This window comes from Rhinolophus hipposideros, assembly GCF_964194185.1.
Source record: "Rhinolophus hipposideros genome assembly, chromosome: 10".
Classification (NCBI taxonomy): domain Eukaryota; kingdom Metazoa; phylum Chordata; class Mammalia; order Chiroptera; family Rhinolophidae; genus Rhinolophus; species Rhinolophus hipposideros.
In genome coordinates, this window is record NC_138056.1 from 79,216,925 (window position 1) to 79,236,355 (window position 19,431).

The following is a 19,431-nucleotide window of genomic DNA, read 5'->3' on the forward strand; positions in this document are numbered from 1 at the left end:
ACCGGCCCATGTGGGAATCGAACCAGCAGCCCTCAGAGCTAGGAGCACAGAGTTCCAACTGCCCAAGCCACCGGGCCGGCCCTCATTGTGGTTTTGATTTGCGTTTCCTTAATCGATAGTGATATTGAGCATCTTTTCATGTACTTATTGACTATTTGTGTAATGTATTTGGAGAAATGTTTATTCAAATCCTTTGTCCATTTTTTGAATTGGGTTGTTTGCTTTTTTGTTGGTGAGTTGTCAGGATTCTTTATCTTAATATATTCTGGATGTTAATCCCTATTCAGATATATGATTTGTAAATATTTTCTCCCATTCTGTGTGCTTGTCCTTTCACGCTTTTGATAGTGTCCTTTGATGCATAATAGTTTTCAATTTTGATGATGTCCAATTTATCTGTTTTTTCTTTTGTTGCCTAAACTTTTGGAGTCATATCTAGGAAATCATTGCCAAATTCAATGTCATGAAGCTTTGTCCCTATGTTTTCTTCTAAGAGTTTTATAGTTTTAGCTCTTATGATTTAGCTCTTTGATCCTTTTGGGGTTCATTTTTGTACATTGCATAATATATAAGGTAATTGTATATTGTGTCAGGTAAGGGTCAACTTCATTCTTTTCCCAGCACCATTTTGTTGAAAAGACTGTCCTTGTCCCATTGAATGGTCTTGGTGCCTTTGTCAAACATCATTTGACCATATATGGGAGAGTTTATTTCTGGGCTCTGTGTTCTATTCCATTGGTCTATATGTCTGAATTTATGCCAGGACCACACTGTATGGATTACTATAGTTTTGTTATAAGTTTTGAAATCACAAAGTCTGAGTCTTCCAACTTTGTTGTTCTTTTTCGAGATTGTTTTGGCTATTTGGGGTCCTTTGAGATTCCATATCCAAATAGGATGGATTTTTCTATTTCTGCAAAAACAAAACAAAACAAAACAAAATCGTTGGGATTTTTATAGGCGTTGCATTGAATCTATAGACCACTTTAACTAGTATTGATATCTTGATAATAATATGTCTTCCAGTCTATAAACATGGATATCTTTCTATTTGTGTCATCTTTGACTTCTTTTAACAATGTCTCATAGTTTTCAGCGCACAAGTATTTTCCTCATTAGTTAAGTTTATTCCTAAGTATTTTATTCTTCTTGATGTTATTGTAACTTGAATTGTTTTCTTAATTTTTCTTTTTAGATTATTCATTGTTAGTATATAGAAATACCATGGATTTTTTTTTATTAGTTTCAGGTGTACAAAACAATGTAATAGTTAGACATTTACACCCTTGACATAGTGATAACCTTCCTCCCCCAATCTACTACCCCTCTGATATCATATATACCTGTTACAATTCCATTGACTCTATTCCCTATGCTGTACTCCACATCCTATGACTATATATATGTATATTAAATTATAGTTGACATTCAGTATTATTCAGCTTCAGCTTCAGGTTTACAGTGCAGAGGTCAGGCACCTACACGGTCCATGAAGTGGTCTCCCTAATAAGACATGTACCCATCGGATGCATTATTGATTATATTCCCCATGCTGTCTTTCTGATCCCCATGGCAATCCTGTGGTTACTAATTTGTGCTTTCTAATCCCTCCACTTTCTCCCTCATTCCCACCCCCTTCCCACCTAGCAATCTTCAGTTTTTTTGCTATTATCTCTGAGACTGTTTCTGATTAGTTTGCTCATTTATTCTATTCTTCAGATTCCACATATAAGTGAGACCGTATGGTATTTGTGTTTCTCTGTCTGACTTATTTCGCTTAGCTTAATGTTCTCTAGGTCCATCCGTATCATGGCAAATGGTAAGATTTCATTCTTCTTTATAGCTGAGTAATACTCCATTGTATAAATGTACCATGGGTTCTTCATCCAGTTGTCTACCGATGGGCATTTCAGTTGTTTCCATGTCTAGGCTATTGTGAATAGCGCTGCAATAAGCATAGGGGTGCATATATTTTTTTGAATTAGTGTTTTGGATTTCTCTGGATATATACCTAAGAGTGGAATTGCTGGATCATAAGGTAGTTCCATTTCCAGTTTTTTGAGGTACCTCCACACTGATTTCCATAGTGGCTACACCAATGTACAATCTCACCAACAGTGCACAAGGGTTCCCTTTTCTCCACATCTGCACCAGCACTTGTTGTTTGTTGATTTATTGATGATAGCCATTCTGACTAGAGTGAGGTGGTATCTCATTGTGGTTTTTATTTGCATTTCTCTAATTACTAGTGAGGTTGAGCATTTTTTCATATGTCTATTGGCCAGCTATATGACCTGTTTAGAAAAATGTCTCTTCATGTCCTCTGCCCATTTTTTATTTGGGTTGTTTGTTTTTTGGGTGTTGAGTTGAATGAGTTTTTTATAAATTTTGGATATTAACCCCTTATCAGATGTATCATTGACAAATATCTTCTCCCATTCAGTAGGAAGCCTTCCCGTTTCATTGATGGTTTCCTTTACTGTGACAAAACTTTTTAGTTTGATGTAATCCCATATGTTTCTTTTTTCTCTTACTTCCCTTGCCCAAGGGGCTATATCAGTAAAAATATTACCTAGGGTAATGTCTGCAAATTTACTTCCTATATTTTCTTTTAGGAGTTTTATGGTTTAGATCTTACATTTAAGTCTTTAATCCATTTAATAATTTATTCTTGTATGTGGTGTAAGGAGGTTGTCCAGCTTCATTTTTTTCAGATTTCCCAGCACCATTTATTGAATAGACTGTCTTTACCCCAATGTAAATTCTTGCTTCCATTGTTGTACATTAAATGACCACATAGATATGGATTTATTTCTGTGCTCTCTGTTCTGTGCCATTGATCTATGTGTCTGTTTTTATGCCAGTATCATGATGTTTTGATTACTGTAGCCTTGCAGTATGATTTGATGTCAGGATCGTGATACCTCCCACTTTGTCCTTATTTCTCAGGATTCCCATGGCTGTTTGGGGTCTTCTGTAGTTCCATATAAATTTTAGGATTATATGTTCTATTTCTGTGAAAAATGTCATTGGTAGTTTGACAGGAATTGCATTGAATCTATATATTGCCTTAGGCGGTATGGCCATTTTAACTATATTAATTCTTCCTATCCACGAGCATGGTATGTGTTTCCATTTATTTGTATCTTCTTTAATTTCTCTCTTCAGTATCTTATTATTTTCTGAGTACAGGTCTTTTACTTCTTTGGTTTAATTTATTCCTAACTATAGTTTTTGAAGCAATTGTAAATGGGAGTGTTTTCTTAATTTCTCTTTCTGATCATTTATTATTGGTGGATACAAATGCAACTGATTTCTGAATATTAATTTTGTATCCTACTTTTCTAAGTTCATTTATCAATTCTAATAGTTTTTTGGTGGAGTCTTTGGGGTTATCTATATATAGTATCATGTCATCTGCATATAATGACAATTTTACTTTCTCCTTTCCAATTTGGATGCCTTTTATTTCTTTTCTTGTCTGATTGCTGTGGCTAGAACTTCCAGAACTATGTTGAATAGTAGTGGAGAAAATGGACAGCCTTGTCTTGTTCCTGATCTTAAGGGAAATGGTTTTAGCTTTTCCCTATTGAGTATGATGTTAGCTGTGGGTTTATTATGTTGAAATATGATCCCTCTATTCCCACTTTGCTAAGAATTTTTATCATAAATGGCTGCTGGATTTTGTGAAATGCTTTTTCTGCATCTATTGATATGATCATGTGATTTTTATTTTTCATTTTGTTAATGTGTTGTATCACATTAATTGATTTGTGGATGTTGAACCACCCTTGCATACCAGGGATGAATCCCACTTGATCATGGTGTATGATCTTTTTAATGTATTGCTGAATTCTGTTCGCTAATATTTTGTTGAGGATTTTTGCATCTATGTTCATTAGGGATATTGGCCTATAATTTTCATTTTTGTAATGTCTTTGTCTGATTTTTGAATCAGGGTGATAGTGGCCTCATACAAAGTGTTTGAGAGCCTTCCCTCCTTCTGGATTTTTTGGAATAGTTTGAAGAGAACAGGTGATAATTCTTTTTTGATTGTTTGGTAAAATTCAGCTGTAAAACCGTCTGGTCCAGGGCTTTTGTTTATTGGGAGCTTAGTGATTACAGATTCATTTTCACTGGTAGTAATCAGTCTATTCAGATTTTCCATTTCTTCTTGAGTTAGCTTTGGAAGGTTGTATGCTTCTAGAAAAATATCCATTTTTTACAGATTGTCCTATTCGTTGGCATATAGTTGCTTGTAGTATTTTCTTAAAATTTTTTGTGTTTCTGTGGTGTCTGTTGTCACTTCTCTTTCATTTCTGATTTTTTTAATTTGGGTCCACTCCCTTTTTTTTTTGATGATTCGAGATGGTTATCTTTTTGAAAAACCAGCTGTTGGTTTCATTAATTTTTCGTATTGTTCTTTTTGGCTCAATTTTGGTTATTTCCACTCTGATCTTTATTATTTCCTTCCTTGTACTCCCTTTGGGCTTATTTTGCTGTTCCTTTTCCAGTTCCCTTAGGTGTAAGGATAGACTGTTGATTTGAGATTTTTCTTGTTTCTTTAGGTAGGCCTGCATTGCTATGAATTTCCCTCTTAGAACTGCTTTTGGTGCATTCCATAGATTTGGGGATGTTGTGTTTTAATTTTCATTTGTCTCGAGGTATCTTTTGATTTCTTCCTTGATTTCATTGTTGACCCATTCATTATTTAGTAACACGTTATTCAGCCTTCATGTACTTGTGTGTTTTCCAGTTTTTTGCTTGTAATTGATTTCTAATTTTATAGCACTGTGATCAGAAAAGATGCTTGATATGATTTCAATTTTCTTAAATTTATTGAGACTCGTTTTGTGACCTAACGTGTGGTCTATCTTGGAAAATATTCTATGTGCACTTGAGAAGAGTGTATATTCTGCAGCTTTGGGGTGAAATGCTCTAAAAATATTGATTAAATCCAACTGGTCTAATGTGTCATTTAAGGTGTCTGTTTCCGTATTGATTTTCTGTCTGGGGGATCTGTCTCTTACTGTCAGTGGTGTGTTAAAGTCCTCTACTATGATAGTGTTATTGTTGATCTCTGTCTTTAAGTCAGTCAATATCTGTTTCATATATTTTGGTGCTCCTATGTTGGGTGCAATTGATGTTTACTACAGTTATGTCCTCTTGTTAGATTAAACCCTTTATTATTATGTACTGCCCTTCTTTGTCTTTTGTTATATTCTTCATTTTAAAGTTTATTTTGTCTGATATAAGTATTGCTACTTCAGTTATTTTTTCTCATTTCCACTTGGAAATGCAACTGATTTTTATGTGTTGGTTTTATACTCTGCAACTTTGCTGAAATTGTTTCTTAGTTCTAACAAGTTTTTGTGTGTGACTCTTTAGGGTTTTCTACATGTAAATAAGATGTAGAAAGTTTTACTTCTTCCTTTCCAATTTGGATGTTTTTCTTGCCTAAATTTCTGGTTAGAACTTCCAATAATATATTGAATAGAAGTGATGAAAGGGGACATTTTTGTATTGATCCTGATCTTAGAGGAAAGACTTGCAATCTACACTGTTAAGTATGATGTTAGCTGCAGGATTTTCGTATATGGTCTTTATTATGTTTAGGTAATTTCCTGCTATTCCTAGTTGAGCATTTTTATCATGGAAGGGCATTGAATTCTCTTAAATGGTTCTTTTGTATTAATTTAGATCATTATGTTTTTTTTTTCTTCACACTGATAATGTGGTGTATTATATTGATTTTTTTTATATGTTGAATCAACTTTGCATTCCAGGAATAAATCTCCCTTGGTCATTGTCACATAGGGTGCCATGTGGGGTCTCTGGTCCCGCTCCCCACATAAGAACGCAGGATATGGTGAGGCCAAAAAGGAACACCAACAGAACCATAGATTGGGGAGTCATACCACTATATTCTTTCTGGCGGCTGGGTTGGAGACACAGGGAGCAAACATCCGCCAGTACCCCAACAAGGGGTCTTTCTGCACCCCCATTTCGCTGATGGATGGGCGAGACACACAAAGTAGGATCCACACGATCTGCAACCTGCCGTCCGCTTTTCTGCCTGCAAACCAAACAACCAATGCAGTCACGGCAGTTAGATCAGTGGCTAATTGGCTAACTGGTTACAGCTGATGCCCAACCAGTCACAGCTGATGGCTATCTACTACCTGAGCCAGCACCTTTCCATGTGAGGCTGAGAACCTGGAAACTGTCCCCACAGTCATGGTGTGTAATCCTCTTATTATGCTGCTGAATTCAGTTTGTTAGTATTTTGTTGGGGATTTTTGCATCAGTATTCTTAAGGGATATTGGTCAGTAGTTCTCTTGTAATGTCTTTGTCTGGCTTCGGTGTCAGGGTAATGCTGGCCACATAAAATGAGTTAGAAAGCGTTTCCTCCTCGGTGGGCATGGGCTACTGTGTGCGGCTGTGGGCTACAGTGTGCTGCCATGAGCAGCCGGTGGCCAGCGTGAGTGGTCTGCAGCCATCATGAGTGGCTGGCAGTTGGCGAGAGCTGCTGTGAACAGCTGACCACCAACCAACGACCGGCAACCTACTGCCTCAGCCAGGGGGAGCACAAGGCTCATTATACCACCATCATGGGCCAGGGAGCTGTGTCTTACCTACACAACTAGACTGAGAAACAACGCCTTGAACCGGAGTGGGTGGGGGGAGGCGGAAGAAGTGGGGGAAAAAAACCCAACAACTTGACTTCGAGCTGATGGGTCCTAGAAAAACACACTGTTCCCCAATATTCCCCAATAAAAATTTTGAAAAAAAGAAGGTGTCCCCTCCTCAATTTTTTTGGAAGAGTTTGACAAGGATTGGTGTTAATCCTTATTTAAATATTTGGTGGAATTCATCAATGAAGCCATGTGGTCCAGGGCTTTTCTTAGTTAACATGTCTTTATTACTTATCCATTTTCTTTTAGTGATAAGTCTATTCATATTTTCTATTTCTTCATGATTAAATTTTGGTAGATTGTGTGTTTCTAGGGATTTATTCATTTGATCTGTGTTTTCCAATTTGCTGGCATATAGTTTTTCATAGCATTCTCATAATCCTCTTTATTTATTTTTATTTTTTATTAGTTTCAGGTATACAAAGCAACATACTAGTTAGACCTTTATACCCCTCACAAAGTGATAACCACCTCCCCCAAACTGCTACCCCTCTGACATTTTGTATAACTGTTACCATACCACTGACTATCTTTCTTATGCTATACTCTACCTCCTGTGACCATATATATACATTTTTTCTTATAGTTGACATACAATATTATTCTACTTTAGCTTCAGTTGTACAGCACATTGATCATGCCTCTACCTTATCATCCTTTTTACTTTTGTAAAATCTGTAGTAATTTTCTAATTTTCGTAATTTGATTTTTCTCTCTTTTTTAGTCTAGTTAGAGGTTTGTCAACATTGTTGATCTCTTCAAAGAACGAACTTTTGGTTCCATTGATTTTTTTCTATTATTTTTCTAGTTTCTAATTTATTTCACTCAAATCTTTATTTCCTTTCTTCTGTTAGCTTTGGGTTAGGTTTGCTCATCTTTTTTGTATTCTTTAAGATAAAATTAGGTTATTAATTGGAGATCTTTGTTTTTAAATGTATGTGTTTACAGCTATAAGTTTCCTTCTTAGTACTGCTTTTATTGCATCCCATGAGTTTTAGTATGTTGTGTTATTGTCATGCGGGGTCTCTGGTCCCGCTCCCCACATAAGAATGCAGGATATGGTGAGGCCAAAACGGAACACTCATGGAGCCATAGATAGAGAAGTCATACCAGCACACTCTTGCTGGCGGCTGGGTTGGAGATACGGGAAGCAGGAGCTACACTATCCGCCCGCAACCTGCCATCCGCTTTTCAGCCAACCAACCAACCCCACTTGCTAACTGCAATCCGCTCTTGTTAGCTCAGCCACCATCTTCTTGCTAGCCCCTATTTGCTGCTAGCGTAGCCACTGTAGTTATATTAGTGGCCAATGGCTCACTGGTTACAGCTGACAGCCAACTAGACACAGCTGATCCAATCACAGTTGACGGCCATTTACTACCTGAGCTACCACCTTTCCACGTGAGGCCGAGAGCCTGGAAACTGCATGCCTGGCTGTGCCCCCACAGTTTTCTTCTTTTATTTGTCTCAATATATTTTATAATTTCTGTTGTGATTATTTTTCCTTTATTCCAATGATTGTTTAAGGGTGTGTTGTTTAATTTGGGAATTTCTATTTTTCCTTCTGTTATTTCTAGTTTCATTTCATTGTGATCTGAAAAGATACTTTGTATGATTTCAATCTTTTAAAATATATTAAGATTTGTTTTGTAGCCTGATGTATGATCTCTCTCTCCATGGAATGTTCCATGTGTACTGAAAAAAATGTGTATTTTGCTGTTGTTAGGTGGAGTATTCTGCCACCACATTGTAATTTGCCTCTAACTCCCCACTGTCAAACAAGGCTGCACAGAGTATTCTCATATATGTCCCTTTATAGATCTGTGTAAATTACCCTTTTGCTGAATTGCTGAGTCATGAGGTATGCAAATGTTTAAATCGACTGTTGCTCTCAAGAATGGCTGTGCCACTCACACATCCACCACCAATGCCTGGGGTTTTCTATGTTGCCATATCTCTGCCAGCACTTAGCATTATCCAGCTTTCTATTTTTTGCCAAGCTGATAGATGCATAAAGTGGTGGTTGTCAACCAGGAGCAATTTTGTCCCTCAGGAGACAATTGGCAATGTCTATAGACATTTTTGATTGTTATAACTGGTATGTCTACTGGATCCAGTGGGTAAAGGCCAGGGATTCTGGTAACCATCCTACAATGCACAGAAAAGCCCACAACAAGGAATTATCTGGCTTAAAATGTCAGTAATGCAATATGGAGAAAGCCTGCTTTTAAATGATACTTTATTGTTATTTTGATTTGCATTTCACTAACTACTAATGATTTTCAGCATTTCTTTATAAGCATTTTGGCTTTTTGGTTTTCACTTCTATAAATTTCTTATGTATAGTCTTGGTTCATTTTTTTTTATTGGAATAGCTGTCCTTTTCTTGATTTGCAGGAGTTCTTTTGTATGTTCCATCTATTAATTCCTTGTAAATTTTAGAGAGTGCGTATATCTTCTCCCTTTTTGTCGTCTCCTGGGGAGAACTCAAGATGGCCACAAATTCCTTGACACTTCTCTCATCAACAGGTGGAAGTCTATGCCCCTTCCTTTTAAATGTAGAATCTATAGTTGCAGGTTCTGGAACTGCTTTGACCAAAAGAATATTGCAAAAGTAACACTGTGCAAATTCCCAGGCCCAGGCCTTAAGAAACTGGCAGCTCCTACTTACTGTCTTGTGGAACACTCCTTGGAGCCCCGAGCCACCGTATAAGAAGTCCAGCTACCTGACAGAGAAACCCAACAGAGAGGCCCTGACTCTACAAAGAGAGGGAGAGAGGCCCAGCTGAGCCCGGACTTCCACTCATTGTCACCAAGCTAAGGAATGAGAGTCATGTCATCTTAAAGCCTAAAGATCAGACTACCTACCAGCTGAATACCACCAAGTGACCCCAGTGAATGCCACGAGGAGCTGAAGTATTGCCCAGCTGAGCCCTGTGCTACAAAATAGTAAGGTCTAATAAAATGATTACTGTTTTAAGCTACTACATTTTGGGGTAGTTTGATATGCAGGAATAGATAACCAGAATAGTATTCTATACGCTTGTATCCTACGAACTTGTCAAACTCTGTTATTGGTTCCAATAGTTTGTCTGTTGAGTCTGTTGGGGTTATGTTGGCAGAGGATTATATAATTTACAGATTATGATAGTTTCATCTCTTCTCTTCTAATTCTTACATCTCTTATTATTTTTCTTTTATTATGGCATCAGCCAGAACCTTTCATGCCAAGTTAAATATTAGGAGTGATAGTGAGCACCTTTGTCTTGCTCAGAATTGTAAAAGTAGTATATTCAAATTTTCTTTGGTAAATATAATGGTTGGTTTGGGGTATTGCTGTATCATGTTTACCAAGTTAAGGAAACTCCCTTGTATTCCTGGTTTGTTAACAGACAGGAATTTTCCCCCCTATAAATACGGGGCCTGAACCATACATAATTTATAATCATAAGATTTATTTTCTTTTACTCTATTAAGGTAATAAGTTATATTGAGAGATTTTTCCAACATTGACATCCTTGCCATTCCTGGAACATTTTATTTTGAGTGACAACTAAAACCACAGGTTAACAGCTATTCCTACCCAATCAGCACTTTGAAGTCATTACTCCATATGCTTTTGATCTTTACTGATGCTGAGAAGTCTGCTGTCGGTCTATTTGTAATTCATTTATAGTCAGTGTATCTTTTTGTCTTCCTATCTTTTAAGATTTTCCCTTTATTTTGAATTTTCACAGTGATATTGTGTAGGTTCACATTTGCTATTGTTCATCCTGCCCAGTCAGTATCTGAGGATTCAGGTTTGACTTCAATTCTGGAAAATCTGTTCAAATAATGCTTTACCATTTTTTTTCCATTAATTCTTCTAAACCACCTATTTGGATACATATTGGAGTTTCTCATTCTTTCTACCATGTATCTTAACTGTTCTGATTTTTTAATACCTTTTTTCCACAACTTGCCCCATTCTGAGTGAATTCCTCAGCTATCTTTCAGTTTGTAAATATGAAGCTTTGTCCCTTATGGCATTTATAACATCAGCTAATTTCTAATATGTATAAATGGTTTTTTCATATTCATATTTTTTTAACATGTCTGCTTCTCTTTGTTTAATATTTGTTATTCTTTTCAAATGAAGTTATTCCTTCATTTTTCTTTTTGTTGATTTTATTGCTGTCTATTTTGGTTTTCAAAATAGGTCAAATAATTCCTTGATTTCTGGTTTTGACAACTGTGTGAACTTATATATAATATAAAAAATGAGTGGTTAAGATATATAAAATAGAACTATGGGATTCACCAAGATATGGAATACATTAGGAAGAAAAAAATTGAGACAGAAGATTATGAATACAGTTGTAGGTATTTTGAGTTGTGAGCCTTTGGGAATTCAAACAAACATTTGATAAGTAGTTGGACATGTAATTCTAGTTCTCTGGGGACACATCTGGCATGGGAGTATAAATTTAGAATATGGAAGCACATTGGTGAGAGTTGAAGATATGGGAGTTAATAGTATAATATAAGTTTATCAAAAAGAGGGATGGGAAAAGGCCAACAACAGAATTATTGGAAAGGCAAACTTGAATTACTGGCAGAGAAAGATGAGCTCATAAAAAAAGAGAAGTGATCAGGAAGATGGGAGAAAAACCTGTTTAGCACAATGTCACAGGAACCAAGGAAATGAGATTTAAAGAAAAGGTGGGTAGTCAAATGGATTAGCAAATGCAGAGTATAAACGTCAACAATAGTGGAAGTGTCCATTAGATTTAGCAAAACTTTCACTTTTATAAATACAGTCTCAGAAAAGTGGTAGGCTGAAGAGTAAAATAGGAGACAGACTTTTTGACAAGATAGAACAGTAAGTTCATGTTTGATGCAATCCCTCTGTTCCTAACACATAGCAATCATAGAGTTTTTTAAAGCAGAGAAGATAACAATATGAACAAAATAAGTAACAAAATATTTAAATAAATAAAAATAAAATTCAGGAAATGGGCACGTTAGCTTCTAGGTCTAGAAGCAAACAGTGGCAGCTATGAGTTTGACTTCTACGGAATAAAGGGATTAAAAATGCTCAATCCAAGATGGAAGAAACCAGCTCATTGCTTAAAGCCAGGAAGCTATTATGGGATTTTCCCATTTGTGAAAAATCTGGGAGAATCCTGGTCATCAAGCTTCTGGGGGGGCTGTAGTTGAATAGAAACTCTGGGCTTAGTGAGGTGGGAGACACAGACATAGCATCGTGATTGCAAACTTATATAAGCCATCCTGTGGCACTGTGATGATACCCAATATAACAGGACAGCAGCCCCACTCATCACTGTAAAACCTGGTTTAGAACTGGGGAGGGATGTAGAAAATGAAATGGAGGCCAGTGCAAAACTCCTGGGGAGTAGGGAATGATGAGCCCAGAGATAGAGAAAGAAAGAAGAAAAAACATTTATGCCACATAACATACACCAGGGCTGTTTTTCATTAATTGAATCAGAAGTTTTGTCTAGGCTAACAAAATGAAATGAAGATGTTTTTGTAGAGTAATATGTCCTTGTTTAAATAATAGACTCACTTATTGATCAGTTATTAATTATAATTCTAAAGCAACTTTTTTATGGTGGGTCATTGAATTGGGTATTTCCCAGTCCTGGTTTTAATAGGTATTTGCAGGGTAATTTGGAGACTACACCTGAGAGACTTGTTTGATGATAATCACTCAAGTCCTATTGAATTGCCTTTGTGAATCAGCTGAAGGCAATCCTTATCAATAGGAAAATGTCAAATATCATGGGCAGTGGGATGGTACCATCTCCTCCCTGGAAACATGATTAATTTCAGAGAGGCACTAGGGCTTTTTATGTGTTGTTTTCCAGAGTTTATTCAGATTTGTTGTTGGAACTGAGGGCCTAAATCAAAGAGGGAGGACAGAGAGGAACTCCTTGAACCCTGCCAAGGGCTTTAACTACTTTTTCTCATTAATTTACTCCTTACAACAAGTGTACAAATCAGTACCCCCATGTTATAAATGGAAGTCCCACAGGCTAGAAAGATTAAGTGACTTGCTAAACTTATACCATTAGTAAGTGGTAGAGATAGTCATTCTGACTCTGGAGCCCCCTAAATCATAATGTGATGATTAAATGGATGTGCTGTATTTGTCCATTTAAAAAAGTAAACGTGGAATATTCAAACACAAGACAGTTATCTGTTGCTGAATGATATTTTATTAGCTTAATAATTTGGGCCTGCCCTTAGCATTAATAAGCTTCAGCACTAGTCAGAAGATTTCCATTCACTGGTGGGGAAAGTTTTTTGTTTTAAAAAATGCAATTAGAGAGAGGGCATCTACTTCTTGGGGGCTGCAGTGACAGCAGGCTTATCTTCACGGGTGATGGGAATGGTGCGCTCGGGGCCAGAGGCCTGTTTCCTTGGTCCATTCACGGTGAGGACCCCATCAGATGACAGGGACGAAGTAATGGCTAGAGGGTCCACATCCGCTGGGATCCGGTATTTCCTGTGGAACTCCCGGGAGATGAAACCATGTTCATCCTAATCCAAGAGAACAAGGAAAGAGGCAGAGAGATAAGAACAGGAAAATAGCACCACAGACATCCTCCTTCCCCTTAAGTATGACCAATACCATGGCAACATGAGAAAAAGCTGTCCTGTTTGGGACTAAGAAGAAGCTGCCTAGGTGGTCACTCCTACCAGTAAGAATCTGAGAAGTCTGAAACAGGCAAAACTTCATAACCCGGAGGCATGGATATGTTTAGATGTATTTCCCAGAGGATTAGATCTATGTTTGTTGGGCCTACAGGATTTGGAATATCATCCAGCATTGAAGATCTGAATCCCTAAGGAAGCTTAGAAATTGTCTTGACTCTTCAGGGAAAGTCCCAGAATGTTCCAGGCCAATAGGACTGCTACCGTTAAGGGGGAAAAAAAAGAAAAGAAAAAAGACTTCATCCAGGGAGACTCTGACCCAAACTAAAATCATACACACAAAACAGAAATAGGCTGAGGACCTAAAACTGTACTGTTTGATGAATAAGGTTCTCAGTTATCACCAATTGGAAAGAAGCAAACCCATCAAAAAACCTTCCCAGAAAGTAATGAGAAGTTATTCCATTCTTCAGTGTTCTGCTAAAGAGCAGTTGACCCTAACCCTTATATCTGCTGAATCTCAAGCATTTATCCAGACAGGCTCTTAATTAACTGATTTCCACATGGGCTCTACAGTATTAAGAGCTGAGTACAGCTCAGAAACTTAGGCAGATCATGTAGTTCGGGACTAAGAAAGGCTAAACAGAAGAGGATTCCTGAACATCTAAAAGAAAAATCCCAAACTCAAGAGCCTTCGGGGTACATGCAGTTAATGTAATTATGAAAAGCAACCAGGTGTCGGACAAGCACTATGCCTAAGTCAGTGGTCTTCATCCTTGACTATACATTAGAATTACCTAGGGAGCTTTATAAAAATGTTGATGCCTAGGTTCCATCCCTAAAAATTCTGATTTAATTGGTCTGAGATATACCAGAGCACTGAAATTTTTAAAAATTCCCTTCGTGATTCTAACGTGGCTAAGGTTTCAGACCACTGGCTTAAATGGGAAGCCCATTTATCCTATCTAAGGCAATCAAATCAAAACAAACAACAGATCATGTCTCTGACCGAAACAACAACAACGCCAGGTCTGTCCCTGTTCCAGACCGCAATGGTTTAGTACTGAAATGTTGTCAGCCTCAGAGGCTGATGGCATATAGTACGCCCTAAATGAATGAACAGAAGAGAAAACAAGCTACATACCTGGCGCTCTTCATGTTTGCCGTGCACCTCAATCACATCTCCCAGCACCTTGACCTTGAGTTCCTCTGGGGAGAAGTGCTTCACATCAAGGTTGACAGAGAATCTGTCCTTCTCCAGACGCATCTAGAAATAGTAAGGTGGAGAGGAAGGGGTAGGAGAAAAAAATGGTAGGAATGTGGATTAGTAGTGCAGTCTTAACATTCTGCTGACTTGCTTTCTAGGCAGATAATTTAGTCTCCTCTTTTTGGCAAAAAATTCCTTTTTAAATAAACATGATTCTCTGGTTTAGGGGAGCCACCACAGTGGTACCCAAGGCACAGCACTTGGTCATCAGGATCAAACTTTATTTACAGGGACAAGGGAAGACGACAGGCCACCCAGGGGGAATAATCACAAGGATGGGCCTGGGCCTGGCTTCTACTGCCTCTCTGACCCCAATGCCTGGCCTTGTCATTTGTCTGTCAGACAAAGGCCTCTTCTTCTTGCTCAGGTCTCTGCCAAGTTTCCCACCCACTCAATCTGGAATGTTGTGCTGGCCATGATTGTCCTTCCAAAGCCCTTGCCCACTCAGCTCCTATTTATTCACACTTGAATATTTTTAAACTAGAGAGTTATCTGTGACGGCGTCTGTCCACCTTGAATGTTCACTCCATTCTCTAGCCCTCTTAGGACAAGTGGGGGTCCTAAGACTGGACCTATATTCTTTCCTCCTTAGGCTTAGACCCAGGCCAGTGCCCTGTCACAGCCCTGAGAAACTCAGAAAATCTCAGAAGAGGGAATAAGAAGGAAGAAAATAGCGGTTGCTGTCTCCAGCTCCACTCAGTGGGGATGACAAACTCATGATGAGGTAGGGCTGTCTCCTGGTCTGAAACTTAAGACGATAAAATTTGTCAGGAGTATGAGGTATTAGAAGTGGTGAGCAAAGGAGTTTGAAGGCAGCTCTTTCCCTGTAGATCCTTATGAATGAAACTAGAAAGGGGCATCCTACTTAGAAGTTAGGGTACAGATGATCTTCCTAGCACATGGGGAAGATGTAGTAAGTAGGTACAGAGAAGCATCAAAGACAAACAGGTGACTGGGGGAGAGACAGAGGAACTAGTAACCTCATCTTTCTTCGCTGCAGGACACGCAAGTGCCTAAGAGATTTAGGACACGTAGACCTAGCCAGATTTAGACAGACAGGAGAAGTAGAGCAGACAGACATGTTTCCAGAAGGTTCAGAAAGAATTCTCCTGTCCTACAGAGGGGAGACTTACCTCTGAGAGCCCAGTGTCAAGCCAGCTGGGTGCCCGCAAGAATGAGGGCAGCCGAAGGTAGAAGGGGCTCAGGGAAGTAGAAGTTGGGAAGAAATCAGGCTCCAATAGGTGCTCTCCAAAGAACTGGTCAAAGAGGCGGCTGGGGGAGTGGAAAGGAAAGAAGGGGCGTCGGATCCAGGGGTGGTGAATGGCAATATCCATGGTGGCTTGGTGACTGTTGGGGGTCAGCTGGCTGGTCAGCTCCTTCAGCTGCAGTTACAACCAGCCCTTTATATATGCAGTCTTGTGAAGCTTCTGGAACGGTGATGTCAGGGGTTTTATTATCCTAGCTCACCACCCGTTCATAGAGACTTGTGATCGGAGATTTGGCAGTGTGACACATACCCAGTACTCACTGAGCTAAGAAAAGAGAAATACAAACACGTCTGAGCTGTCCAGTGACTTGCCCTGGACTTGTTTCACTAGCTTTCTGCCCACACCCCACCCCCACCCCATCCCCCGCCCCCCTTGACTGGGACGGAGTCAAGAATCCCAAGCAGGCAGGAGGTGTGCCCCTCCTCCTCTCCAGCCTAGGGAGCCAGGGGAATCCAGCCAGCAACTATCTTGGGCCTGGGCAGGAACTGGAATCTTCCTTGGCTGGGCCCCAGAGACATTAACTCTTTGTGGGTCCCTGGAGGAGAGCAGTGATCACCAATATGTCAGTGGCAGGCATCTGTGTGGTGCTCAAGGTTGATGTGGGTTCAGGTAAGGACCCTGACATTAATCTGGGCAGGAAGAACCCTCACCCCACCCCAAAGAAAAGGTAGAAAAGTGTTCATCTTTCACCTTATAAGGCTGGCAGAACATTAAATCCAGGAGGGCTTTATGAAGTGGGGTGCGACTAAGGAGGAGACAAGGTGGCGTGGACAATGTGCAAACTGTGAGGGTCTCGGCGAGGCCTGTCTAGGGCCTCCAATGCTAGTCGCCGCTCCCCAGCTCACTCCCCAGCCAGGACCCCCAGCTGTCCTCTGGAGTCCCCTGCGACAGCTGAAGGGTGTGCAGGGGAGGGGGCGGGGGTCCAGGCAGCGCTGGTCACACACTCTTGGCTGGCGCTCAGGGCCCCGCTGCCCGCCCCTCCCCGAGGCTCGACACTATTTTGGGTGGTGTAGACCCCGCCCCCACCTCGGACCGAGCCCTGGCTCTCCAGGCAGCTGGTGGGGTCTTGGTGCACCTCGGACCGGGGCCTCTGACACATCTGCAACCATGTCGGGCCGCTCGGTGCCACATGCCCACCCAGCCACCGCCGAATACGAATTTGCCAACCCGAGCCGCCTGGGCGAGCAGCGCTTCGGAGAAGGTATGGCACAGACGACACTCCCTTGCCTCCCACCCCCACCGCCTGAAATTCTGGGCTGACCTCCCAACGGTGCTGGCCTCCACCCCACTCCGGGCTTAACTGAACTCCTGGGGCGAGCCATCTCCCACCCCAGCTCCCCCCTCACTCCCTCCAAGCAGGGCTCTTTCCCCTTCCTTCTGACCTAAGCGTAGAGTGGTAAGAGCAGTGCTCTGACACCTGACCCCTGCCCCCCTAAGGATGCCTCTTGTTCCCCTTCTGTTTACCCAGTTCTGCTTTGGTTTGCCCTCCTCTGCCCCCATCTCACTTCCTTTCTCAATCCCTTCGCCCGGTTGCCTCCTTCTAGTCGCTGTGTCCCCCCCCCCCACCTACTTCTGACTCCCCTCCTGCTCTCCCCAGTCCTCAGCTCTCATTTCACCCTGTTCCTACCTCATGCTCCCTCATCCTGCCTCTTGCCTTCTCTTTCTCTGCCCCTCAGGCCTCCTACCAGAAGAGATCCTGACCCCCACCCTCTACCATGGCTACTATGTCCGGCCCCGGGCCACCAGAGCTGGGGAGGGCAGCAGGGCAGGGGCCTCCGAGCTCAGGCTCAGTGAGGGCAAGTTCCAGGCATTTCTGGACGTGAGCCACTTTACCCCAGATGAGGTGACCGTGAGGACTGTGGACAACTTGCTGGAGGTGTCTGCCCGGCACCCCCAGCGCCTGGACCGCCACGGCTTCGTGTCCCGGGAGTTCTGCCGCACCTATGTCCTGCCTGCTGATGTTGACCCCTGGCGGGTCCGTGCTGCTCTCTCACATGATGGCATCCTTAACCTGGAGGCGCCTCGGGGTGGCCGACATTTGGACACTGAGGTCAATGAGGTCTATATCTCCTTGCTCCCTGCACCTCCTGATCTGGAGGAAGAGGAGGAGGCAGCCAGAGTTGAGCCCTGAGTGCCACAGACCCAGCACCCAGCACTTTCTCCCTCATGCAGTGGTATGAGCAGCTGCCACCACCGGAGAGGCAGCAGCATCCTTGGGGGAATGGAAAAGTGCGTGGGCCACAATGTATGGTTTGGTCCCTTGGGACATGTCCTAGTCTTTGGTTTAGTTCTGGGTGGAGCTGAATAAACCCAAATCTCAGGGCCTTGTTTGTGCCGCTCCCGATTCTGTGGCCTGGAGGATGGGGTGGGCAGGGAGGGAAGACGTCATAGCCATCTAGAGAGAACGCTCCTCAGTTAGGTGCACCCAACACTACAGAACCCTGAGCTCGCACTTGGATGCTGAGAGCACACCCAGAAGCGAACACTGGCTCCAGATCAAATTCCTCACAATGCAACAAAAGAGAGAGTGATCCTGGGAGGGAAAAGGGATATGCCATCCAAACAGCCCAGAGGGCACTGTCTGAGCTGGTGATTAGAAACACAAAAACAAGGGTCTCCGGACTGTCTGGCTTATTTGGGGTAGGGGTTGGGAAAACAGATTTTGGCTGGAGGGGATTGCCTACAGCCCTGTTTTCCCATCCTGAGGTCTGTCCACTGAAAATGGTCTCTGATTCTGAGGGACCAAGTATGTATACACAAGGGTACAGACACAGGAATCTCTGCCATTATCACCAAACCACTATCCTCTGCACAGGGGAGGCCCATGACAGAAATTTGCCTCCTATCTTGGAACATACCAAGAGGGGAACCACTGCATCATAACCCCACACATCGTCATTCCAGGCTAAACGCAAGGGAGTCCAGGGCTGTTGGTGTGGTGGTGATGGCCAGTGCAGCGTGCTTTGGAAGATGAGTCTTATTACTAAAGGTATGATGTGTGCAAGAGACCCTGGGTATCTGACCGCTCAGTTACTCTCTGTGATCAAGAGAGCAGGCGTGTGTATGATTTGGAGAGTACCCAGACCTCCCTGCCCCAAAACATACCTTTTATGAGGCTGTAGTGGACATCTGAAATTCTTCCATTAAATTAAAAGTGGTGGATTCTTAGCTGTGCTGGGTTATAGACCTATTTGAAAATCTGACAAAAGCGATAGATCCTCTTACCAGAAAAATATATATGCTCCCAAATTTGGCATACAATTTGAATAGGTTCATACAGCTCTTAAGGTCCATTCATATGCCCCTCTTAGGGCTCTGTGGACCCCCCCAGGGTAAGAACCCTCACTTGATTAAAGGATTTCCATCAATTTAAAAGGAGAGCATGCTTCAGAGAAATAACTGTTGATATATCCATTTGTTTGCTCAACATATATTTGTTAAACCCCAAGTAATATACACTATAGGGGATACACATTGTAAGTATAAACTATAAAAACTATGGTCTTTTATTGTTTTCTCTCAGGAATCTTAGTACCGAGC

At 41.1% G+C, this 19,431-nt stretch overlaps 2 protein-coding genes across 3 annotated transcripts; one reads left to right on the plus strand and one right to left on the minus strand.

The window, feature by feature from the left end:
• Positions 1 to 12,896: 12,896 nt before the first annotated feature.
• CRYAB (crystallin alpha B) lies at positions 12,897 to 17,558 on the minus strand. Of its 2 annotated transcripts, XM_081061636.1 has the most exons (4): positions 17,519 to 17,558; positions 15,757 to 16,155; positions 14,501 to 14,623; positions 12,897 to 13,242 (listed from the first exon to the last, which is right to left on the minus strand). In XM_081061636.1, exons 2-4 carry the CDS (start codon positions 15,955 to 15,957, stop codon positions 13,039 to 13,041), a joined length of 528 nt encoding a protein of 175 aa, XP_080917762.1. In that variant the 5' UTR covers positions 15,958 to 16,155; positions 17,519 to 17,558; the 3' UTR covers positions 12,897 to 13,038. The 2 variants fall into 2 exon arrangements, with proteins under 2 accessions (XP_080917762.1, XP_080917761.1); XM_081061635.1 differs by lacking the exon at positions 17,519 to 17,558 and having other exon boundaries at positions 15,757 to 16,327.
• On the plus strand, positions 16,370 to 18,209 carry HSPB2 (heat shock protein family B (small) member 2). Its single transcript, XM_081061634.1, has 3 exons — positions 16,370 to 16,500; positions 16,943 to 17,092; positions 17,568 to 18,209. Exons 1-3 carry the CDS (start codon positions 16,452 to 16,454, stop codon positions 18,020 to 18,022), a joined length of 654 nt encoding a protein of 217 aa, XP_080917760.1. The 5' UTR covers positions 16,370 to 16,451; the 3' UTR covers positions 18,023 to 18,209.
• Positions 18,210 to 19,431: the final 1,222 nt, after the last annotated feature.

Bases quoted from the DNA above. Each gene is read 5' to 3' on its own strand.
- CRYAB (XM_081061636.1), bottom strand. From the start codon at position 15,957: ATGGATATTGCCATTCACCACCCCTGGATCCGACGCCCCTTCTTTCCT. The intron at 14,624-15,756 runs GTAAGTCTCCCC...TACTATTTCTAG, and splicing joins TTGACACTGGGCTCTCAGAG to ATGCGTCTGGAGAAGGACAG. The intron at 13,243-14,500 runs GTATGTAGCTTG...CTCTTGGATTAG, and splicing joins GCAAACATGAAGAGCGCCAG to GATGAACATGGTTTCATCTC.
- HSPB2 (XM_081061634.1), top strand. From the start codon at position 16,452: ATGTCAGTGGCAGGCATCTGTGTGGTGCTCAAGGTTGATGTGGGTTCA. The intron at 16,501-16,942 runs GTAAGGACCCTG...CTGGCTCTCCAG, and splicing joins CAAGGTTGATGTGGGTTCAG to GCAGCTGGTGGGGTCTTGGT. The intron at 17,093-17,567 runs GTATGGCACAGA...TCTGCCCCTCAG, and splicing joins CGAGCAGCGCTTCGGAGAAG to GCCTCCTACCAGAAGAGATC.